This window comes from Sinocyclocheilus rhinocerous, unplaced genomic scaffold, assembly GCF_001515625.1.
Source record: "Sinocyclocheilus rhinocerous isolate Xijiao unplaced genomic scaffold, SAMN03320098_v1.1 scaffold3864, whole genome shotgun sequence".
NCBI lineage: Eukaryota > Metazoa > Chordata > Actinopteri > Cypriniformes > Cyprinidae > Sinocyclocheilus > Sinocyclocheilus rhinocerous.
Genome location: NW_015656594.1, coordinates 190,366 through 217,116, shown reverse-complemented (window position 1 = coordinate 217,116; position 26,751 = coordinate 190,366). Strand labels below are relative to the sequence as shown.

Genomic DNA, 26,751 nt, shown 5'->3' with positions numbered 1-26,751 from the left:
TTGCTTCAGTTGCACTACCAAGGACTGAAATGGTCCAGGAAAGCTCTTTTCATGCTGAGCTAATCAAAATGAGCACAGCTGATCACAGTTCAAAGTCAGATGGCTTTTTGTGCCATTGAGAAGGTGATTAGCTACACCTGATTGAGTTTACAAGTCATTTTTAGGAGGGGGTGATCCTTTTTCAAACCTTTTTTATTTATTTATTATTTTCGGACATGTTGGTGTTATATCTTTCACTTGGATGTTATAAGTTGCACTGAGTAAATACAGCTGGATAAAACAAAAACTGTGTCCATCTTTATTTCAGGCTGCAAAGCAACAAAATGTGATTATTTTAAAGGGGGCTGATTCTTTTTTATACCCGCTGTATATATAATATTGGGCTTGGTAAGATTGTTTTTAATGCATTAGAAAGAAGTCTCTTCTGCTCACAAATCCTGCATTTATTTGATCAAAAATACAATAAAAACAATATTATTGTGAAATATTTAAAAAGACTATATTTCTATATTTTAAAGTCTTTTCTCATAGAAAAAAATGTAATTTATTCCTGTGATGCAAAGTTGAATTTTCAGCTTCATTACTCCAGTCTTCAGTGCCACATGATCCTTCAGAAACCATTCTAATATACTGATTTGATGCTCAAGAAACATTTCTTATTATTGTCAATGTTGAAAACAGAACTTTTTTTCAGGATTCTTTGATGAACAGAAATTAGAAAAGAAAATCAGAAATATTTTGTAACATTATAAATGTCTTTACTGTCACATTTGATAAATTTAATGGATCAATGCTCAATAAATGTATTTCTTTAATTAAATACTTTTCTTTTAGAAATTGTTACTGACCCCAAGGTATAGACAGTCTGGGTAAGGGTGCAAAAAACCTACTTCAATATTGTATTGGTTTGATCAATGTTAGAAAATTCATAACAAAGAGTGAAAAATTTAAGGGGGTCTGAATACTTTCCGTACCCACTGTATCTCCACTGAATATGTAGGATTTGTTCACACTACACTCAAATTCAATTTACCTTTAAAATCAGATCTTTGGGACTGACTGCACGCACCATCATTCCGTAAATGATGAAATGCGATTCATTTGTTTGTCTGAACATCTCTGGTGTATCTTATACAGTGCAGTGATGTTGGCGTCAACAAGATGCCAAGAGACCTTCTGATATACACCTGAGAGTCGTGGGAAGAGAGGACTGAATTTCTATCATGACATCTTTGTTGTAGTGATGAACTTACAAGGTGCATGAGATTACAAGAGACAGAGACATTTTATGCATTCATGCATATACTGTGTCCAAAACAGCTGACTTGTTCATTCATTCACTACAAACTACTGTACATTGTGGAAGTCCCACAGTAAACTGAATGAAAATTAGCATACTGTACACCTTGAATGATGTATATACATCATTCGTCATATCCCAAAAAAACGCAAAATGCACACATTCAAAATAATTTTATTTTAAATCAGATTTTAAACTATGGAAACTAATTTCACACTTTGTTAAATAATAATTATGAGATAATTATGACATAAAAAGTCATAAATATGCCATAAAAAGTTAAACTTTTATCATCTAATTTCAACAGTCAATTATGACTGTCATATAATATTTATCAGAAATGGGCTTCCATACAAAGCACATATATTACTGCATATTATATTAGAATATATATATATTTTATTATATTATATTATCATATTTCACTGCTTGTACCTTTACATGGACGTGTCTCAAAGACTTGGTGAGGGCAGCTGTCCTGATTCTCCAGCACTTGTATGACCACAGCCTGTGAGCGTGCCTGACGGCCCACCGTCTCAAAACTACGTCCTTCCAGACACGTCAGCTGACAGGAACTCCACTGCGACCACTCTGTAAGGTGACAGTCTCCTGTAGATGACAAATCACATATCACAACTTCACTTCTACAGTTTAAATGAATACCATGATAATTTAATACTTATGAAGGAACTCCAACGGTACAGTTAGTAAGTACAAAGAAAGAAGGAATGCTATACCATGAATCCGAATTTGAATACTGGGAGGTACTTTGAAGCGTGTAGTAAGTACAAGATTCTTGGGGTATTGTACCGCCACATAAAACAACAAACCCCTTTGTAGCATACTGCTAGTCAGTGTTGTTATTGTTAACTAAAACTAATGCTATTAAAAAAATCATTTTCGTTAATTAAAATAAATCTGAAGTAAATAAAAAAATTAAACACTTAAACTAGAAGTGTTGCCTTGGCATCTAAATAAAATACAAATTAAGATAAATAGGGAAAAAACAAACAAAAAAAAAACAAACAAAATTTTTTTTTTATATATATATATATATATATATATATATAAATCAAAAATTAATAAAATGACCAACACACACAATTACTAAAACTAAATAAAATAAATTGACAACAGAAAATATAAAAAATGGGCAAATTCAAAATATTAATAGTATAAAAATAATACTAAGTAAACACTGCTACTAGCGTTAGCATCTGGTTAAATGATTACACTAAAACTCTAAGGTTCATGTATTTAAACTTATTACACAATTCTCGAATACGTGATTCTGATAGGTCAGTCGCAACATAACACCGAATATCACACCACTCATCCGGTTATTTTGTGCCAGCGCATCTTTCTGTATCACACTGCTGTGATCTCTTCATTCAAACACAACTGCTATCATCTTGTGCCTGTATTTACTGTAAAATGAAACCAGAAGACTTCAGTATTAATAGTAGGCTTACTGTAACGTTATTATTGAAGTGTTTGTCTTGTTGACAGAATGATTGTTTTGTACACTGTAATGGATTTAAGATAATAAACAGGTAAGACTTTAAAACGCTTTCTTCTCACCTTAAGTTGTATTATGTCCTCGTCTTTATTTTTGTGCTGAAAAGTTGTCTAGTTAGTGATACATTATGCCTTAAATGTCTTGTCTTGTCTGAAATGCGTCTAGGCTCAAAGCCATTTGTGAAGCTTGCGTTTAAAGAGCTAATAAAATATTTTAACTCAAATCAATATTCTGATTATTTACTTATGTGGTAAATAGTTTCGCATCGGGGTCCTGATCATCCTGTCGGAGTTTATTCTGCGATAAGAACCGGCTGGATGTACATTATCGCTTACTTAAAAATGACACATTTAAACTTACAAATATAGATTCAAACTTCAAATTCAAACTACTACTACTACTAATAATAATAATAATAAGAAGAAGAATAAAGTATCTGATCTAGTGGCATACAGGCATCGTCAGATTGACAGTACTCTAGCCCAATAATGTTGGGGGATCCAGTGGGGGCGGCAGTCATATTTCAGGGTGACCGTGCCACTCTTTATGACAACCCTGCTAAAAGTGCCAGTACGTGCGCTCATTGGCGCCCCTTCAGCTGGTGGCGCCCTAGGCGACCGCCTAACTCGCCTATGCCTAGAAACGGCCCTGTATGCACAATACAAACATGCATAAAAAGTTTTTTTTCTTTTTTCTTGTGCAGGCCAGCGAGATTGATCTGATCCTCCTGTCATAGAATTGAATGCATGACGAAGTCTTCAGATACATTTAATGCTTCCTTAGCTGAAGGTAATACATCACTGACCCTTCGAATGCCTCAGAACACAGGCCGATTCACAGCGACAGCTACCCCCCCACCTGCGCATGCTAGCACAAGCTCTTCAGCCATGATGTCCTTTTGATTCTGCAGCCAGGATGGCTATTAGAGACAATCTGTGTGCCCAGGCATCTCATTATCCATCATCTTCATGAAGCCAGTCTATTTTCATCCCTCACTGGAGCTGCCGAAATATATAATACAGCATTGCACACTGCACACCATATGCCACCCTCTCTAACTCGTTCATTTCTTAGATTCTCTCTTTTTTGTCTCTACCTTTCTTACTCTAACATCTTTCTTCCCCTCTCCTCCCAGCATATGTTCATCCCTGAGAGCACGCAGCACATTTACGAAATGAAGAGAGACACAGAAGTAAGGCTAACACAAGTCAACGATAGCCTGAAGGTGAAATGTATTCACAGGTTAAAAAAGTGGGACATTGCTCGACAAACTTTCATTTCATTTCACTGAACATGACAGATATTAATTCCTAGGATATTTCTACTGTGATGTAGTGAGTAGTAGTAAAAAACATTCCTTTATCAACATCCGCCACTGATTATGAAACAATAAATCGTGTTAAATGAATCATGAGCATCAGTGCACAAAAATGTAAACAAGAAGTAAAAGAAATGTTGCTTCGAATCAGTGTTGTACCTGGACAGGGGACGAAACACGGCTGCTGCAGTTCCTGCTCGCTTTCCTTTCTCACTCGGTCTCCACATTTCTCGTCCTCTACCGTTTTCGAAGGGAAGGAGTTGTCCGGCCAGTCTGACCAGTGCACCACACACGTCAGGTTCCTCTCCCTCTTGCCCTCTCCACATTCTGCCCCCTGCACAAAACCGCGCGGCTGACTCATTAATCTGGACGAGCTGTGAGCAGTGAGGCAGAGGAGCTTATTACAGTGACACCTCTCTCTGAATGACTGACAGCTGGGATTGAAACATGCTATGGCATTTCTCATGAATGTGAGTATGTGACCTGATCACACAGCTGAGGTTTCAACTATCACAGCAAAAATTTTTATCAGTATTTTTGTCGTATTTGCCAATAAAAATATCTAAACATCCAAAAAAAAAAAACCCCACACAATATTGCATAATGATGCTCAAGTCCTCCTGGGACGTTCGCATCAGGTGTGTTTTGCGTTTTTAATATTTTTTTTTAGACCAGGATCCCAGTATAACTGAATTTTAGCATCAACAAATGCTAAAATACAGAGATTAGAAAAAGCTGTTAGCTAAATGCAACATGGCAAATCAAAAGATTTTTCACCTATAGGTGCAAAAATTATAGCATTTTTTTTACTTGGATTTCATTAACTAGCTGCGTAACAAGAACATGACCAATTTAAGTTTATAGGACAACTAAACTATCAATTTAAACAAAAATTTACCGTCAACTACAGATGTTGCATCCATCGATTCCGCCATGTTTGTCATTGACACGCCCCCAACTCGGAAACTCGGGGCTTTAAGAAAATTTCGAGTTTCCCACTCGTAATAACGACTTTGTGGTGGCGTTCATGTGTGTTCAGCTCGTAAATACGATCTATCCGACATGACTTGAACGCACCATAAGATATTTGTTTTCAGAGACCTTTTGTAATTATATCTATTTTTTTTGTTAAATTTAAATTTAAATTAATAATTTAACATTTTTAAAGTTGCTTTTGTTTAGTTGTAAGTATAAATCTAACAAACTTCTGTGATAGTTCACCCGAAAATTAAAATTCTGTCATCATTTACTCAGCCTCAAGTTGTTCCAAACCTGTAAGAGTTTCTTTCTTCTGTTCAACACAAAAGAAGATATTTTGAAGAATGTTGGTAACCAAACAGTTGATGGTAGCCTATGCCTTCAACAGTATTTCTATACTATAGAAGTTAATAGCTACCATCAACTGTTTGGATAAGAACATTCTTGAAAATAAAGGGTGAGTAAATTACAATTTTCATTTTTTGGGTGAACTATCCCTTTAATGCCTTAAATTCTTGTCATAAACAACTTTTGCCTAAAGCTAAAGTTTGTAAGATTTTTATGTCAAAATACATTATCTTAATCAGCTCAGCCAATGGTACGAGTTTGGGGTGTGGCTACTGTGGCAGGCTGAGCCAGAGGGTGTTTAGCTGGTGTGGGACCACAGCTGACACGTGACATTGAAAAGAAATTCAGATTCGGTTACAGAAGTGCAGTGTTTGGGTTTCAATTGAGACAATGAACCTGCACTGTTTCTTCTCGACAGGTAAGCTAAACCTACCTAAATCACATTTCTTCCTGTTGTTATTGCATGTGTTACAAATTTTCTTTTCCAATTAAACATAATTTGCCTTGCAAATGTTAACTATGAAAATTGCATCTTTTCAGATTTTTGGTTTAGCATGTCTCTAGAATTGTATGTAATAACACAAACTACAACTAAAAGTACCGATGTCGGTACCAGTCGGTACTGAAATTTTTATAATGTGATGATACCAGCATTTCCAGCCATTGTGTTCTCATGCTCAACAGATATGTCTGTGATTGGCTACAATGACCATCGCTTCATACTCTTCACTGAGCGCTTACACAGATATCTGCTCATAGAGGGATCCGCTGATAGACGTGGCTGACTCACACATATCACAGAATTGTGTTAATGTTTATGAATATAAAAGTGTCCATCACACCAAGCACCAAAGAAAGCACAAATATATGTTAAAAGTGTGCAACGTTTCTTTTGTTCATATTATGAGGACGACAGCTTTTGATCTGGCCAAGCACGACTCCAGGGACGTGTGCAAAACCCCAAGACATACAATTAAAATCCTTTGCAGATACAAAAGAGAGAGGAGAGAAAAGCAGAAGAGAGGAGATGAAAATCTGAACTCTGCCACTGTTCTTCTCTAATGATAAGACCGTGGATCGCAACATGATTTTAATCAGCAGTTACCTCATGTCTCAATGACACAAAGTCCCTCTCTCCCACATACAAACTCAGCATGTGTGCAATTTCTACAAAATTCAATTAAAGAACTCAAGTGTTGTGCCAGTAGCAGATAGGTATGCCGGGCGGCTGGTCTCAACACCACTTGGTCATATGAAACATGGATTGAATGCCCTCAGGTTAGGTGATGTGCAATAACCAGTAACTGCAAAATACACGCAGATCCAATTATTTTTGCCCAGAATCTACCTCCACTGTGCAGGGAGACCAATCGCTCAGAAGCCACGTGTAGCAGGGGCTGATGGGACAGGGTTTGGTCTGGGAAAGCTGAGAGGCGCACGGGCGTCCCTCCTCATGACCTTGCTGAAGCATGCTGCGAGAGCGAATCATAACACCTGCAACAGAGATGTACGTGAAGAGACATCTGTGAATGCACTGTATGAAAATATGGCAAACAGCAGAGGATGGGCTAAAAATACATCAAGCCTGCATTAGAGTCTCTAGCAGCTTGGGACAATGATGTGGATTCATGTATTATTCACACATATAGTTGCAATATTTATAAACTGTACAATTCAGGAATAGACAGAAACAGTCATCTGAGATGGCTCAAGATCATCTTACACCAGTATGAATTTCATGTTGGTCCAGGCCAGTTTAGGCATGTTTAAAACTATGATAATCTAAACAAAGACCAAAATAAATTATTTAATATTTATTCCATAAAATAAATATAATTTTTTTGTGTATTTTTTAGATGTCAGTGCATATCAAGGAGACTGTGCCAGTAATGAACCAATTTAAATGAACCATTTACACTGATTCTGAGCTGTAAGACCTAAAAAGGATTTCTTATCCAGTGGCTCTCTGTGGTGGACAACAAGCTGCTGCTGCATAAAACACTTTCACAAAAGAATGAGATTAAACAATTAAAAAACTAAGACATGGTGGAAACCATTTTCAAACAAAACAAAAAACAAAACAAATGACTCCTCCTGTGATGTATATATGCCCACTGTCAGACATTGTTAATGAACAAGTTAAGTAAACTAATGAGAAAGGTTTTTCTAAAAATTGTCCATATGTGAAGAAACACCAGTAAACAAAAATGAGATTTGAGAGTTACACAAAGATTTTGAGTGATTAATGCCTTTAATTTCTTTCTGTTCCTCACACACATCTATCATATGACAGAAGACTTGGTAATCTACACAGCGCACAATGATACTTATTTGCTCTTTTCGGAGCTTGACAGCACTTGGTCTTCATTCACTTTCAATGTATGGAAAAGAGCAGCTTGGACATTTTGTAAAACATCTTCTTTTGTGTTCCACAGAAGAACGAATGACATGAGGGTGAGTAAATGATGAACAATTTTACACAGCAGGGACATATAGAAGTTCACTGCATATAGCAGCTCTAGGCCTGCCTAACAACACATTAGAGTTAACTAGAACAGGACGTCCTAAATTAACATGGAAACTGACAGCACTGAAGCTTAGGCCAAGCTTTTCAGAAGAATACAGTTTTGGGGCTATCACTCCATTCACCCAAATTCTGAAGAAAAAAAAAAAGGGAAAATGCAGACCCTTCATAATTGTATAACTGAACTGAACTGAACTGCACTCCAGTGAGTTTGACTGTAAAGAGCCCTCCGTCCAGTCGAGCATTAAACATTTAACAAGAAGAGAAAAAAAAATGAAATTACATTCACAGCACAACATAACTGCTCATCAAATTCATGTTTTGTGCTGCCTGCAAGAGCCAGGCAGCTTCTACAGCTGGCCGCTTCAAGCATGTCATTCATTAAAACAGAAGCACTCCGGCCAGATAAGGGAGCCCTTAAAATGACGTGATTTGACAGAGGAAATATCTCTACTTGATCCTGTAGGAAGATGGAGGAGGGTTGGGGGGAAATAGACAGAAAAGAGGGCTAGAATGAAGAAAGAAAAAAGGGGAAAGCACAGAGTTCTTTGGGTTTCCTGAGCTCCACTTCCAGATGCATTAAAACTCTGTGCATATATACAACACATAATGAACCCCAATCTCTCGGTCTCCAGTGAGGTGTGCAAGAGACAACACTGCTTTGACACAGACAAGAAATTTCCTTTTTACAGCCAGCACAGCTTGCGTTTATTTCTACACCTGTGTATGTAACCGAAAACATGCTGAGAACTTCCTGTTTGCATAGCCTGAAGAACTCAAGTGTTGTGCCAGTAGCAGATAGGTATGCCGGGCGGCTGGTCTCTGGATTTAAAAAGTAAACTGCCTGGCCGAGATAGAAAAGCTGATGGCTGAATGAAAATTAATGAAGATTGTGTTGAACGTGTCTAATTAGGAGAAAAACAAGCTGAACTCCTAAGGAGCTGGGTCATTTGAACTTTAGGGACCTGGGCTGCTCTTAAGACTAGTAATTAGCACATTTTATATTGCATGAAGCAATAACACCGTTCCATCAGGCAAACAGGGCAACAAACACTGAATTCACAATTGCAATTTTGAGAACACTAATGGGTAAAATAAATATTTCCCTTTGACTGATAAATCATTTGGCGTATTCAGGAAACCAAGGGTTTTATAACCCAGAGTCATTAACCTGTAAGCCGATCCTTAAATATGATTCATGACATAACATCCATAATTAAAAAGGGATTCCGACAGGGCATGTTAATGAATGCAAAGTAAATGCACACCACCTGATAGTGTGAGCCTAGAGCAAGCAGAGTGTTTATCTCCATGGAACCCGAGTGCACAGGTTTGTGGGTTAGGTTGCATGCAAATGAAAATGGGTCAGCAGCACAAGAACATTAATTCTGTCAGGACCACTATCGTCAAATATGATTGACAATTAGCATACAGTTTGGATTGGCGGTATGGTTCTGTTCTGGGCAAGAACTCCCTGCGCATCCATGCAGTCTAGCATGGATGAGAGCAGGGAGAGCAGCGATAACCCCCCAGGGTAAACAGAACAGAACCAACATAAATGTATTGCAGATATTGTTTAAGTTCAATGATTTTATGTACACATTTTAGAATTAGTCTGATTCAAAGGAGAACCAGAAGGCTGAATCCCGACTGACAGAGGAGGAGCTGGGGATGGAGGAGGGTAATTAGCTATTGAGCAATGCGAAAACTGCTGATAATACTGAGGGACCTTATATATGAATGCTTAGATAGGTGTCGTATTCCCATAGGTAAATGGGGATCAGCTGAGAGTCAGCTGATGCGAGCTCGACTAACGTGACCTGCCAGAACTAACGCTACGCTTGATATATTATTGCAAACTGTAATTTGCAAGCATGTTTCTCCCTGATCCTTCTAAATACTGCTGATTGCTTCTTAAAACTGAAATTATTGCTATTTTGGGCTTCTACCTTTAGTAGGATTCTTCTGCAAATTTACTGTACATGAGCAGTTTTGAGAATTAAAGTCTGCATGTTTTGAGTCAAGGTTACTGTCATGGAAGGAAAATTATATTTATTGTGAAAAGCGCTATACAAATAAATTAATGTTCAAAAGTTTTAAAAAATGTTTTTGGAAAAAGGTTCTTATGCTCACAACGTCTGCATTTTTATAGAAAACAGTAAAACCAATAATATTTGAAATACTACAATTAAAAATAACTGTTTTCTATTTAAATATATATTAAAATGTAACTTATTCCTGTGAATAAAAAGTAACTCAAAGTAACTTTCAGAATAAATAGAACCAGGGTGCCCAGTCAGACAGGATGCAGTTAAAGGGACAGTCCACCACACAGTTCATCGCCAGTCTCCACGGTTGAGGCAGGCCCAGCTAAAACAGCGGGACAGCCATTAACCCCACGTCCCCTCACCACACACAATCTCTGTCTGATGGACCAGCCGTGAGCCAATGAGAGGCTATTACTGTAAAAGGCTTCAATGAAAGAATCATTTTCTGGATATGGAGCAATACTGTAGGGAGTTAATGGACAGTCATGGCTGATTTGCAGTACATGCAGTTGAAGGACATAATACAATCCCACAGTGCTTAATTCCCCCTCAGAGAACACTTGTACTGAGAGGGGCGGCAGGAAATGAAGGTTACCTCCTCACACACGCTTAAATCCACAACTTTGCCATCGCTGCGGATGCAATCTAAGAGTCGTGTCCTCATGCCCTGGCCGCAGATGGCATGTTCGCTCAGCTGACAGGTGCTCCAGCCTGACCCGTAACCAAAGGATACAAAAGAACACACACACGGGAAACGTCAGACTAGAGTATCATTTAAATATCATATTCTGTGTCCTTGTCCAGAGCATTTCAATTCCTTTCAAATAGCCTTTCAATTAAATGCAACATCAAGAGTGTGTCTCATCACAATACATTCATACAAGCCTGGATTGCATACTTCCATTAGATATTGTATGCATGCATGCTTTCTGGGCTAATAATGTCCATAATCAATAATGTTGTCTGATGCTATTCTAAGATGCAATTCTATGAAATTCTAAGATTTTCCGGTATTGCCATTCTGACTCAGTTCATACTTAAAATTATTTTACATATGTACACTATACCGTTCAAAATTTTCTGGTCAGTAAGATTTTTTTCTGTTTTTACTGTATTTTTCATCAAATGAATGCAGCCTTGGTAAGCATAAGAGACTTCTTTCAAAAACAACAACAACAACAAAAAAATCTTTCTTACCCCAAACAGTGTAATTTCTGAGTGTAGTTTTCACAGAAATATGCAAATTGTGATTAAGCTAATGCCTATGAAATAGCAAAGTAGAATAGAGAAAGATGCATTGTGATCTGAGGGCAGAAGTTAGACCGCCTTTACGATACTAATCTGGCCTTAAGTCAGTCAAATGGCTTTGAGGAGGAGTATCAGTATTGATATGATCAGCGATTTCATGGTCTTTGTGCAGTAAAGCGCTTATCATCTCATTCATATCTCCATGCCCATTTCCTTCATTAGGCTCTATCTGGAGAATTAGTATCTATCTGCTTTACAGGACGATACTTCACATGTGCCAATGTCCTACTGAGCACAATATGGCATGGGGTGGCTGCAGCCGACTGGACAAAGCAGTGGATTAACAGCAGTTCAGAAATCACATTCTCAGTGGAGATGTTAACGTGTGAGAATAGCGTGAAGGAGAGAGGAAGGGTTTGAGCCTTGATCTTGCTTGAAGTGCAAACTCTGAACATCATATCATATCTATCATATACCCAAGAACCTGCTATGTGAGGCAGAGTGAAGTCAGAGAGTGTGAAGATATGCACTAGATTAACATGTTCCCTTTATTAGTACAGTGGACAGTATCTCCCAGTACCCAACTGAAAGGTTTTCTTTTATGGGCTGCATATCCTATTAAAGATCTGGACTGATGCTCAAAAGACTGCAGGTAGAACCTTGCAAGGGTTGATCCTAGATCGATCGCTGTTGTGTCCTTGATAAAGGCACTTTATCAGATTGCATTACACTCTAAAAATGGCGGGTTGTTTCAACCCAACTTTGGGTCAAATATGGACTAACCCAACCGTTGGGTTAAATTTTTACATAAAATTTTTAACCCAAAAGTTGGGTTAGTCCATATTTGACCCAAAGTTGGGTTGAAACAACCCAGCATTTTTTAGAGTGTAGGGAGGATGTCTTTATAACATCTCTTTATACTTTTTGCCACTTTTATCAATAGACATACAGCCTGGCCAACACTGGGAATCTGGGGTTCAATATACAATATGAAAAAAATAAATAAAACAAAGTATCATTGATAACACATTACAATAAGGTTCAATTTGTTAAAATTTTTTAGGTATCTAACAATGGAAAAAAAGACTTTGACATATACAGTATATATGACAGATACATATATGGCTTTTCCTTCTTCAGATGAACAAGCAAGATTTTTAGAAATACAATCCATCTTTGTCCATATAATGCAAATATTTGTATTTTTCACACACACACACACACACACACACACACACACACCTATCATTTTACTTTAGAAGAAACTGATTTAACAACTGGAGTTATGCATGAGTTGCCGTTATGTTTGCTTTGTGTAGTTTCTGACACATGAACTGTAAAAGTCCTGTTCACTTGCATTTTATGGACCCATAGAGATGGATTTTTATTTTTTTATATTTGTGTTCATCTGAAGAAAATAAGTCATATACTTCTAGGATGGCATAAGGGTGAATTAATGATAAGAGAATTTTGGATGGAGTGTCCCTTTAAAATTTTTAAATGTATTAGCATATGTAGAAATTAACATTAATCAAGAAAAATAGATGCTGTAAAAGTACTGTTCATGTAAGTTATTGAATTAGCTTAATCAACAAGTTGCCGTAAAAAAACAACAACAACAACAACTCTGAAAACAAGCAGATTTATCATAGATAAAGCAGAAATACCAGAAATCTCCAAATATTGTGTTGGACAATGGGTGCCTTCAAATCAAAAAGGTTGAGAAGAACCACTGCTTTAGAATGAGATGCCGAAATGTGCTGTTGAAGTGAGTCATGCAACAGTCATTAGATGCTCATTTTATATTTAGTGTTGTGTCAAGCAGAATGAGAGAGACCCACTGGAGACATTGTAGTGATAATTGAAGCAGGTGCTGTTGAGGCTGCAGGGCTCTGTCTGGGTGCTGTCTGGACACACTCTGTCGGCCACTGGGGGGCGCAGCATGTGTCTCGTCCTCATCCTCACTGTGCTTTCATTACATGGCTACAAATAAATACAGTTAAAATGTCAAGAGGGCTTTGATGCCAAACACATCAAAGTCTAGACACTACATAAAAAAAAAGTGCATATGCATAGGCAAGCTGAGCAATAACCGCTGTGCTGTGTCATACTGCATTGTAAAAAGAAAATAAAAAAACCCCAGCAGTCAGGCAGCCACATGGTCTTGCGATGCTAAGTGCACTGTTAGAAGCCGTTAGGCTGCAGGCAGCAACTAATCTGCATCTCCATCACTGTCAGACGCTAATGAGACCCTTTAAACGGCTAGCTGGCCATGTGCATGTATCTCACTACTGAGGAGGCTGATCATCAGCAGGAGCTCTATTCGGCTAGTGCCATATATCTGTGCACCCAGGTTTTTTGGGAACATTTCATAATTATGTAAAACCGAAACTAATTAAACAAGCTCAATCACAGAACCCTGGTGTTTGACATGTTCGCAGTGCTGGCTGAGCGCTTTGACATAGCGAAGAGAACAAACATTGCTTGGAACTGAGACCGTACAAGGTAGAATTGCGATCTAAAGTGATTAGTGTAGAGACCAAATTATGCTGAAATGGCCTGGCAGTCTTGTGTAGGTTGGGCCGAGCCAGGATAACTCAACCAATTTGTTTCTGATTTGTTGAGTACGAATTGAAGTCAGAGGCCCGATGGCAAACTGTATCTAGGGTAACTTTTTATGCACAACATTAATTAGAATAACAAATGCTTCATTACTACTGGAGGTTCATCTGCATACTGATTTCAGTTGTCTCCGTATTCAGTGTTTGAAATTTCGCCGCAGGAACTGTATGAAGATTTGACTTGCAAGGTAGAATTAATGTGAAATATTCAAATAGATGCAAAACATCTCGACACTCTTATGTCATGGCCCGAGCTCAGAAAGAATCGTGCAAAAATATACTGTAAAACATTCCTGTTCTTAATTCACAGACTGAAATTATGTCTCTAGAGGCACATTTTTTACGAGCCTATAAACACCAGTGCATAATTTTAACCTATAAAACAATGTCAACACAGCAATCTTGCTGAAGACAGCTTAGAGCAGTATGATTGCTGGTGAAATGTTAGTGGAACATGTCCAAAGTTAATATGGCGATCTACACCTGAACTTACTACTGACTTTGAAGAAAACACTTTGGGACTAGAGATGCACATTGTATATTGTTACGATTTTGGGAATTTCATTAGTATTGGTCGATATATTTTCTTAATATCTTTTAATTAATATCCTAATATCTTTGCTGTCATCCAACACGCATTAAAACTCTAATAATTGGCTAATTACACTGTTAAAAGTAATGCTAACACTTTCTATGCAACACATGCTCATAATAAATTAAAGCGCAATTTATACTTATTTATAAGCAAGTATTACTGTTCCATAAATCGTTGTCTAAATTTACGTGTAGCTTTTAATTGTTTTAGCTTTTAAAAGTTTTTAGTGTTTTATTATAAATTTAACTAGACAAATTAATATTTAACTTACACTACCATTGAAAAAAAAATTGAGGTCAATAAGACCTTTTTTTTAAAGACATTTATACTTTTATTCAGAAGGATGCAATATTTGTTTAATCAAAATGAAACTTTTACATTGTTACAAAAGATTTCTATTTCAAATAAATGCTGTTCTTTTGAACCTTCTATTCATCAAAAAACCCAGAAAAAAATCTATTACACTTTCCGTAAAAATATTAGACAGCACAACTGTTGTCAACATTGATAATAATAAGAAATGCTTCTTAAGCACTAAATCAACATATTAGAATGATTTCTGAAGGATCATGTGACACTGAAGACTGGAGTAATGATGATGAAAATTCAGCTTTGCCATCACAGGAATAAATTACATTATAACATATATTAAAATTGAAAACAGTTATTTTACATTTAAAATATTTATGATTTTTGATAAATGCTGTCTTGGTGAGCAGACAAGACTTCTTTTAAAAACATTACATAACCTTACCAACCCCAAACTTTTGAACAGTAATGTAAATATTATTGGTCTTATTGCACACTTGGCTTAAGTGTCCAAAACTACACAAATACTTTCTGGGGCCTCTGTATGCTGGTCCTTGCATCACAGTCGGCTCAGAATGTTGCATACATTTTAAATTGTGCCTTGAGGATATAGCAGCAGACAAAAAGGACATCTTACTATTGAACAGGTGCTCCATTGACTCCACTGGGACATCACACAGTCATTAGGGCATGGCAGGACGCAGGTCTGAGCTTGGAGAGGGATTTCTTCCTGGTCGCACAGGGTCTCATTCACACTGCTAACCAGATCCTCACTGCCATGCCTCACACACCTGTCACAGTGAAAGAACAGCAGAATGAGGATGTGGAGGACGAGGGTGGCAGAATGGAGTGGGTCGTGACCCCCAAGAGAAGCATCTGTGATGGGGTTATTCTGTAATAACGTGTCCTTGCTTACCGAATCTTGCGGCTTTGGACACCCTCACCACAGGCTGGCAGCTCGTCCACTGTGTTGATGGTGCAGACTGACCAGGGGTCTGTTACCCACTCGTACTGACCGCACTCACTTCGACAGGGCACAGCCTCATACACCTACAGACACACAGAGACAGCAATAATGCATTGAGTACAGAAAATCCATTTAAATATAACGTGATATTGAAGCTTGCATGACTTATCTCAAGCATTAGGGTGGTTAACATGAACAAGAAAAGCTTGAGCATATTCAAAAAGTCTAATAAAGAAATGTATTGTAGATGTTCGTCAGAGTAGACACCATCTTTAATCTGATGCAAACAAAAATAAGGCTGTGAGGGATAGAGATACAGGCTGTTTAATTGTGCTCTTGTAAGAACTTTATCCGCTTTTTTTTTCAGTAAGAAAACTAAAACAATTTTTAAAACTGTCTTACTGGCAGTAAGAGTGGTTACCAGTAACTGTGTTGTTTGATTACGGAATATCAACTGTTATTTTTATAACATTGTTTTTGCGGTTTTTAAAAATTCTTAAATTATTGTCAACAATTGCATTCATCTAAAATATTAAATGTGCATATCCAGTACCATAATGCTTCAATCTACTGTTGAAATCAGGCATTATGAGGACTAGACTAGACTAATATACAAAATTACTAAATTCGTTTGTAAGTCAACAGTTTGGAAAGACAACAGAGAAGTGTAGGTCACAAATCAATGTTTTGGAGAGATAGATCACTTGGGAATTTTAAACATAGGACAGCCTTAAATCAGAACTTTTCTTTCTTTTTATAACATCTTTCTTTATTTAACCTCATTGTTATATAAGTCCCACTGCTTTGTACAGCTGGTCCATCTCTACTCATTTTACAATGGAATTCCATGCAATACAGTGGGAGGAACATTGAACATATATTGATCAATTTCGTTGGGCTTACAATTAGGGACTTTGATTAACTAATATTGCCACAGAAGAAACAAAAATGTGAGACAAATGAGACAAATGTAAACTGCTGCTAATAATGTGTCAACTGGTTGAATTTGCATTTATCCAGTAGCCAAAACTGTCCAGTAGCCAAATAGCTTGACCTTTATCCTTCACGGTAAAAAAGACTCCTCAAAAGTGGCTGCCCTGTGTTTGAGGAGGAAAACAGCCCTTCACCATGCACGATAAACTTAAAGTCAGGTTTTGGCCTTTTGTGGTATGAAATACCCAGTTTCATGATTGGGTCAATTTCTGATCAACAAAATCAAGCCCTACTCATTGCATATTCTGTTTATGTTTATTAGAAATTTAATTATGTCACATTACAGAAGAAAATTGTTGGCGAACATCATGTGTTGTTGTCCTCAGTCAGTTTCTCACAGCACTCTTTTGGTTTGCGTCAGATGTGTGTCTGCTCTGATTATGCTACATTTTTTTGTGGCTGGTGACTGGCGGGAGATTTGCAGCAGGCTTTTTGATGTGATGCATGTAGGGTATTCTCCTGCTTCTTAACTTCAGTAGACATGATTTCATTCATAAATGAGTCCAGAAGCCAAACACTTCAGTTACGAAATACTTGGCAATCAAACCAACAAACCTTGTAAGAAAGTGGCTTATGAAAACACAGTGAACAAATGAGACTGTACGTTTATAGCTTCCTCCCCAAGGGGATATACAGACCCTAACACACGCTCTCAAAATATCCCATCTGGCCCTGCAGCTGCTAAAAGCCCCATCAGCGCTCTCCTCTTGTCTCCTCTAGTCTCCCCTCGTCTCCTCTCCTCTCCTTTAATGAGTGTCATTGCATTTCCAATTACAATAATCAAACAAGTGTTAAGACGATGCTCAAGATGTGAGAAGTGAGTGAAAAGATGATGAATAAAATTGGCAATAAATCTACTGAAGCATTAAAAAAGGGTAATTTCATTAACATAGACAAATATCAAGCTCTAAAACATGACGATATCAAGAAATGAAATTGCCACGTTAAGAAACAATCATTAATTCAGCAGCACTCATCAACAGAAGCAAACAATTTTATTAAAAAGCCCTTAATAGGGGAAAGTCAGTTTTACAGCGCCTGACAGTTTTTCTATGAGGCTACAATAAATATCCAACCTGCCGTCTGACTTTTACTATGCAAAGGCGGCGTTTGGTTATGGCATATTAAGGAATGGTTCCCGTCTGTTCTTTAAATAGCACAGATATAGTATTCTATCCCCCTTCACAGCAACTTTCACTGCCTAGCTCTCAAGTGGATGTAATATTTTAAGAAAAATAAACCAGCTATGCTGCTCACAGGTCAGCTCCTGTAACCTCTTGGAGGATGTAGGTACTCTGGGCCAGATAATGAAGTCCCCTGATCCTTCTCAAATGTCAGTCGAAGGGCCAGAGATGACATGAAAACGTACTTCATACTAATTCAAATCTCAGTCAGCCCGTGATCAAAATACACTAGTGCTCCTCTTATTCAGAGGAGGGCTGGGGCCACGGAGGCCAGAGGGGCAGTGGGGTTAACAGATGCACAGGGAGAAACACAGAATGAGGCACTGACCTGAGCCTTTGAAGATGTCCGTATTAGCAGTGCATGACAGGCAAAGGAGAGAGAAGACAAATGATATATATACATATATTAGTTTTGAGCTTTAGCTTCTCCTGTGCAATAGCCTGTTGCTTTCTGGACTAACTAAGTAACTCCCTTCAACAGATTATAAAAGTACAGAAGAAATTTAATGCAGATTTTCTGGCTTTGTGTGCGTGTGTAATTATGAAGGATGAAGATGAAGACAGTAATGACCACTGTAAGCTGCCAGATTGAAAATGTAATTAACTTTCTAAATTGCATAAATATTCAAAAGTCTAGAAAATAATTAGTATTTTACACTAGAGGAAAGCTGACCAAAACTTTAAACTTAAAAGTTTTTAAACTTAAAAGTTATCATACTGTTTAAAATTACAATAAATATATTGGGACACTTTCATATTTCACGATGTGAAATTGATGATCAAATCACCTCAAGACCATGATTGCTTTCAGTTTAAGTGCCGGCGATGCAGTGTTGCCAGATACTGATACTAAAACGAACAAAAAACTAAAAATAAATAAAAATAAACCAAAATTATTTCCAATCTTTTGCAAATAAGATAAGATAAAGATATAGCTGACTCTAAACTGCAACTTCCTACTTTATTAACTTTCTAAAGTGTTAAATTAAGTGGAAAAGACAAGTCTAAAAATGCTTATAACAGCTGGATCTGGTAACACGGAGACTGAGCCCGCGCCCTCACTCACAACTCTCTCAAGCCTCGTTCACTCCGCCAGCGTCTCGCAGCGATCATTTTCAGAACAGGGACGCTAAACATTCTTGCAAACTATCTAAACTGAATTATACATGTCATGCGGGAGGAGTATGAGAAGTTTAACAGCAAATTAGTCAAATAACAAATTTTATTTTTGAACAAGTCTAAAAATGCTTATAACAGCTGGATCTGGTAACACGGAGACTGAGCCCGCGCCCTCACTCACAACTCTCTCAAGCCTCGTTCACTCCGCCAGCGTCTCGCAGCGATCATTTTCAGAACAGGGACGCTAAACATTCTTGCAAACTGTCTAAACTGAATTATACATGTCATGCGGGAGGAGTATGAGGAGTTTAACAGCAAATTAGTCAAATAACAAATTTTATTTTTGAACATGAAAAATTTACCGAGGTCCGGACCTCGGTTGCCTCATAGCTGGTTACGGGCCTGCTCAGGACCAGTCAATGCAAAAAATGGCTCAGAAAGGTGAAGATATTTTTGAGAAAAGGAACATTTGTTTGTAGATGACTCTTAGTTTGATATTTTGCATCTAATGCAAAAACATTAATTTGTAAGTGTCCAAATGTTGTTTCAGGCCACTGTAAACATGAAATATACTTGTAAAATATTTATAAATTTTCAAGAGTCTTCATATTGATATATATTTTGATATTCACTAATGAAAAACAGTTTAAATGAAAATATTTAAACATTCAATGATTTTTAAAAATATTTTATGGAATGTACAGACAGCATATGTAGGCTATTTTTAATATAATACTGCAAGATATTGTATTCTGCAAAGTTCTGATATCATATTATTCATACAGCATATTTTGACTAACAACAAGATACTTATAAAAGAGGGCTATAATTGTTGTGCATAGTGGGTCAAAGCAGTACTAAAAGAGCACAAAGCAAACACTGAGGGCATCCACAGTGCATGTTATATATGCACACCTCCATTCAACACACAGAGCCCTAACATGAGAGCAGCATTTACACGAGCAGCAGAGACAGCAGTGGTAAGCCTAGCAGGCAACTCTCGGAACAAAAAACTAAAAATAAATAAAAATAAACCAAAATTATTTCCAATCTTTTGCAAATAAGATAAGATAAAGATATAGCTGACTCTAAACTGCAACTTCCTACTTTATTAACTTTCTAAAGTGTTAAATTAAGTGGAAAAGACAAGTCTAAAAATGCTTATAACAGCTGGATCTGGTAACACGGAGACTGAGCCCGCGCCCTCACTCACAACTCTCTCAAGCCTCGTTCACTCCGCCAGCGTCTCGCAGCGATCATTTTCAGAACAGGGACGCTAAACATTCTTGCAAACTGTCTAAACTGAATTATACATGTCATGCGGGAGGAGTATGAGGAGTTTAACAGCAAATTAGTCAAATAACAAATTTTATTTTTGAACATGAAAAATTTACCGAGGTCCGGACCTCGGTTGCCTCATAGCTGGTTACGGGCCTGCTCAGGACCAGTCAATGCAAAAAATGGCTCAGAAAGGTGAAGATATTTTTGAGAAAAGGAACATTTGTTTGTAGATGACTCTTAGTTTGATATTTTGCATCTAATGCAAAAACATTAATTTGTAAGTGTCCAAATGTTGTTTCAGGCCACTGTAAACATGAAATATACTTGTAAAATATTTATAAATTTTCAAGAGTCTTCATATTGATATATATTTTGATATTCACTAATGAAAAACAGTTTAAATGAAAATATTTAAACATTCAATGATTTTTAAAAATATTTTATGGAATGTACAGACAGCATATGTAGGCTATTTTTAATATAATACTGCAAGATATTGTATTCTGCAAAGTTCTGATATCATATTATTCATACAGCATATTTTGACTAACAACAAGATACTTATAAAAGAGGGCTATAATTGTTGTGCATAGTGGGTCAAAGCAGTACTAAAAGAGCACAAAGCAAACACTGAGGGCATCCACAGTGCATGTTATATATGCACACCTCCATTCAACACACAGAGCCCTAACATGAGAGCAGCATTTACACGAGCAGCAGAGACAGCAGTGGTAAGCCTAGCAGGCAACTCTCGACTCTATAAATCTCTTTAAGTGTCACAGCCTGACTGAAACTTTAAACAGATTGGGCCATTACTGTCTACTGGCCCCTGGAATCAGACAAAACAATCGGGGTACACTGAAACACAGGGAGATAAATGCTACCACGGTGATGGTTTCTAATACACTTAAGATGATGTTCTGATATTGAAACGCTGATACCAGAAAAAAACGGGAGACAAAATAAAAGGATGAGATTTCAGGAAGTACTGGTGGGCTAAAGGGCAGATCTAGTGTGCTCACACTGAAGCTCCAAAACAATGTTTTAGGACATCCCAGACTATATGTGATTTTATCTGACAGCTGCCAATAAAAGATCTGAGAAAACTTCAATGGAATGGGACAACGTTTTTTGTTTTGTTTTACAAATGCACCAACATTTACTCACCTTAAAGTCCTTTTTTTCAATGATTTTTGTAGAAGTGTGAGAGACTTGAGAGTAATGGCAGATGGCAAGATTTTCAGTCCAGAGAAACTTAATTTCCTTCTGTTCCTTGCACAAAGGTATTACGGCTTCTGAAGGGTTGAAATATAGCTTGAGTAATATTGACTACATGTGATTCTGAAGTAATGACTGCTGAAAATTCAGCTTTCAATCACAGGAATAAATTACATTTTAAAAATATATTCTACTGCATTTTTAATCAAATAAATGATTGAGCATGAAATATTTCTTTTAAAATATTTTTAAAAAATCTCATCAACCCCAAACTTTTGAACAGTAGTTTATTGGAAATGAAAAACTCTTTAAGATGTTAAGTAGATTAGCTTAAGTAGAATGAGGAAATACCATCATCATCTGGCAGGCACATATTTAAATAAATCTCCACATGATCCATAATCATGTAATATTTTTGTCATAAGGGTTTGTAACTAAATGAGGGTGAGTAATGATGAACGATTCCTTTAAACTCTACTGAATGATCAGATATAAACAAAATTGTCTTGACAGGAATCATTTCAGTGTGGCAGATTATTCTTTCTTTCCCGTTCTCAACACAATAAATTCTCTGAAACTGTGGAGTTTTTATAAACGCACAATTTTACTACTAATTCAATCATTTAAAAGACTCCGCGCGCACGCACGCACACACACACACACACACACATTTTTAAGCGACGATTAATATCTCTCATACCTCTATATTAGTCCTTCATTCATTGCAGATTCAAACACTAAGCAGCTATTCATTCTAATGCTAAAGCTTTCATTGGATTAACACTCAAGAGTTACATTTCTGACCTTTTTTCCCCAACAAGGGGATTCCATAGCTATCAGATGACAAGTGACCATTTATTATTTATATCATCACGCAGTTCTTGTTTCGTTATTGTAATTAGTTGATAAAGTGATGGCTAACCTTTGTATCATAGCTAAATGCTCCAGGCCATCTGGACTGCAGGAGAACTTTCACAAAGCTGGAAAGACTCCAAGAGCAAATTGAGCACCACACCACCGGGGACCAAACAATATGCATATTCAGAACGACTGTGTGATACAGAAGATTATCAGAGGAGGAACAAGAGTGCGAACCCCATATGGGTTTTTACAACTTTTAACTGAAGTTACTGAAGTTTAACTGAAGGCTGTCAACAGATCACTCATCTTCTCAACCTGCCTTTTCGAGGTTTCCAGCTTTAATCAGGTCTGCTGTAGATTGGAATGCTTTCTGGTGTCTATTAATGGATTGTTCGCAAATATTTTCTCAATTTTCCAATTTACACCATTCTACACCATGTGAAATAATTCCACCCAGGTCATGTGACTTAACGTCATGAACTCCAGAGGTTTGACGTCATTGCATTTGAATTTGGGTTCTGTATACAGAGTTGATTAATAATTAGATTTGATTTAAGAGTGAATAACTACTTAAGTTTCACTGTGTGTATCATACAAACTGATCAAATTGCTTCAGAGGACTTGAATCAAACTGAAGTTGTTTGGATTACTTTTACAGTGCCGCTGAGATGATGGGAATGCAAACGGATAGCTTTCTACGTTTATTATAAAGCTCCTTCATGCGAAAAATCACAGAAACAAATTCCACCTGCCTTGGTTGTGTGGCGATAAATAAATATTCGATGACGCTAATCTAATGCTAGCATTGTCACTGTGAGCAAAGAATCTTTCACTCTTTTACGCCTCCTCTTGTTGAAATGTTCTCTGATTATAAATGAGTCTAAGCGCAATTCAAGCTCATAGGATAAAAAACAGCTCCTCTGGCATCAAACACATTTGAGAGAGTGTGTGAGAGAGATGCTGAGAAACGCTGTGGGCCGCTCATTAATGAAGTGAAGCAGCTTTTGCCCAAATCAAAACATCAATCTCCAAAGACCTCTCTGTTAAACAAACCTCCAAGTCAACAATTTGACAGGGAGTATCAAAGCATAACATCTCTTTCGCCTAGTCATTCGGCACAAATACAGTACATTTTCCCACAGTTGGAAATGCCAGATACACAAAAAACCTAAATGAAAAATGTATTGATTTTGTTGTATTCAATAAAGGAAGCTGTGATTGTTTCAGCATGGGGGCAGAGCACTGCAGTTATGGCCATAACAAGGAAGCAGCAACATATTTTGCCCGAAATGCACTTGAAAACTGTGACACATATCGTTATCTGTAAGTGGCTGAACTCTGCACCAATTATGGAGGCGGCAGTGAGGGGGAGAGCAGCTTTCACCTGCTTATTTCCAGTCTCGTTTCCAGTTAACAAAAGACAATGTCACACACTTTTAACCAGTCAGTCTCTAGAGCCTTCCTTTATATGAACCCCCAATCAAAAAAAGATCAAAACAAGTCATTAAAACAAGTTTTAACTCTGAATTTAACAGCATCAATAAATGTCCACCACATTATAATATACATATATATTAAATAATTTATCTACACTACTAGGGGTGTGACGAGACACTTATCCCACGAGACGAGACATGAGACTGGGTTCACGAGAACGAGACGAGACTTTTTTAAAGAAATCCTCAATGATGAAATATATAGGGAAAAATAGTCTTTTATTCAACTGAAAAACACAAAATGCAAAAAAGTAGGTGCATTTTGAAATCAACTTGTACTTTATGAAATTAAACATCTATTTTAATACATTTTATGCAGTAATAAACAACATGTAAACACTGCAAAATGTTTTGCCACAAACTCAACTGACAGGCAAGTAATTGCACAAAAATTATAAATAGTATAAATAAAAATAAATAAAAAAACAACATAAATATCCCTTTAAAGTGGAAGTGAAGCAGTCCATTATTTAGTAAACTGAATTCCACTTATATAAAAAATATATATAATAAACACACCCCTCAGAAATTCCGTGTTGTGTATTTACATTTTTCTGGTTATCAAATGAAGGCATAAAATGTTAATTTAATTTATCATTTATCTTTTATTTATTGAAAATTAAGCAAACAAGATTTTTTTGGCAAACAAATGGGATTTACTATTAAAATTAAAACATGGAAGAAATGCTTTGTTTGATTATTCCTTAAAAAAATAATGTTTGTTTCATTTTAGTAGTAGTAGTACTAGTAGTAGTAGTAGTAGTAGTAGGCTATGTACATTCTACTGAAAAATAGTTATAGGCACAATGTCTTCAAATCAAACCGGACCTTTATTTTGACGGGTTGCCGTGCTTTGCCGTGAATACTTTTACAGTTCTGTGTATGTGATATGACGCTAGTTTTACTCAAATCAAACGCTAAAATGTTCATGAAGTAACTCTCAGAGCAGTTCTGGAGATGTTGTTTATGTGTTTACGTCCTCATTTAGTGAGAAGACAGACGCTGAAATCACCGCGAGTGTCAGGCGCTCTTCAGTGTGTGTGTAGTAAATGAAACCGCGCGCCTGCGCCATTCATTAACAGAGACACGCAGAACATGGAGGATTCATATTTAAATCGACTTTTGCTGCTTAATATGTACAGATACTAGTCCATATCGTGATTTGATTTAAGTGTAATGACCTACTTTTGATTAATTAATTCAAAATTTGACAAATTCCGTACATCGGATCTCGCAAGATCTCGTGCCACGAGATCTCGTCACACCCCTATACACTACCATTCAAATTTTTTGTTTTAAAGTCTCTTTTGCTCACCAAAGCTGTTTTTATTTGATCTAAATAGTTTTTTTCTCTCTCATAAAATTCTGGTAAATGTAGTGTTCATTGTCCAAAAAAATAAAAGTTAGTTTATTAAATACAATGAAATACATATTTAAGCATAAGCATATTTGGTAACACTTTACAATAAGGTTAATTAGTTAACGTTAGTTAACTGCTTTAGTTAACATGAACTAAGAATGAACAACACTTCTAGCATTTATTAATCTTAGTTAATGTTAATTTCAACATTTACTAATGCATTATTAAAATCTAAAGTTGTGCTTAACATTAGTTAATGCACTGTGAATGAACATGAACTAACAATGAATGACTGTATTTTAATTAACAAAGATGAATAAATATAGCAATAAATGTATTGTTCATTGTTTGTTCACGCTAGGTAATACATTAACTAATGGAACCTTATTGTAAAGTGTTACCAAATATGCTTATGCTTAAATATGTATTTCATTGTATTTAATAAACTAACTTTTATTTTTTTGGACAATGAACACTACAACATCGGATCTCGCAAGATCTCGTGCCACGAGATCTCGTCACACCCCTATACACTACCATTCAAATTTTTTGTTTTAAAGTCTCTTTTGCTCACCAAAGCTGTTTTTATTTGATCTAAATAGTTTTTTTCTCTCTCATAAAATTCTGGTAAATGTAGTGTTCATTGTCCAAAAAAATAAAAGTTAGTTTATTAAATACAATGAAATACATATTTAAGCATAAGCATATTTGGTAACACTTTACAATAAGGTTAATTAGTTAACGTTAGTTAACTGCTTTAGTTAACATGAACTAAGAATGAACAACACTTCTAGCATTTATTAATCTTAGTTAATGTTAATTTCAACATTTACTAATGCATTATTAAAATCTAAAGTTGTGTTTAACATTAGTTAATGCACTGTGAATGAACATGAACTAACAATGAATGACTGTATTTTAATTAACAAAGATGAATAAATATAGCAATAAATGTATTGTTCATTGTTTGTTCATGTTATAATACATTAACTAACATTAACTAATGAAACCTTATTGTAAAGTGCTACCGCATATTTATATAATACAACGCTAATTTCTATAGGTGCCATTTCAAAATTGTCTCTAATAATATTTGTACTGTTCTATAATATTTCAAAGGAAAGGAAGAAAACATGCTTCCATTTCTTCTGTGAAAAAAATGACTGAAAATCATTTAATTTATATTAAAGTTTCAATTTTACTACTATTTATATTGTAAATAAGAGAGAAGGACAACACAAAACAGATAATTATCTGCATAAGCAACACAGTTCAATATTAAGAACCTGGGCTGCGTTTCCCAAAAGCTTCGTAAGCCTAAGAAGTTCGTAAAAACGATCGTACGACTGATCTTAATATTACGGTCTGTTTCCCAAAAGCATCGTATAAGTAGCACTTGAAAATCATCGTAGATCTACGAGTGCTCTGGAGTAATCGTAAAGCCCTAAGTGCATCGTAAGAAGA

The 26,751-nt window shown here is 36.5% G+C and overlaps 1 protein-coding gene across 1 annotated transcript in view; it reads right to left on the bottom strand.

The window, feature by feature from the left end:
* The window catches only part of LOC107720322 (thrombospondin type-1 domain-containing protein 7B-like), a 131,353-nt gene that overhangs the window by 10,650 nt on the left and 93,952 nt on the right, over nucleotides 1-26,751 (bottom strand). Inside the window, exons 15-22 of the mRNA XM_016528001.1 lie at nucleotides 15,725-15,858; nucleotides 15,446-15,599; nucleotides 13,125-13,266; nucleotides 10,631-10,746; nucleotides 10,272-10,357; nucleotides 6,812-6,935; nucleotides 4,297-4,471; nucleotides 1,736-1,909 (exon numbers count right to left, since the gene is read on the bottom strand). Of these exons, the coding sequence (XP_016383487.1) occupies nucleotides 1,736-1,909; nucleotides 4,297-4,471; nucleotides 6,812-6,935; nucleotides 10,272-10,357; nucleotides 10,631-10,746; nucleotides 13,125-13,266; nucleotides 15,446-15,599; nucleotides 15,725-15,858 (1,105 nt within the window). The remainder of the gene's footprint in view (nucleotides 1-1,735; nucleotides 1,910-4,296; nucleotides 4,472-6,811; nucleotides 6,936-10,271; nucleotides 10,358-10,630; nucleotides 10,747-13,124; nucleotides 13,267-15,445; nucleotides 15,600-15,724; nucleotides 15,859-26,751) is intronic.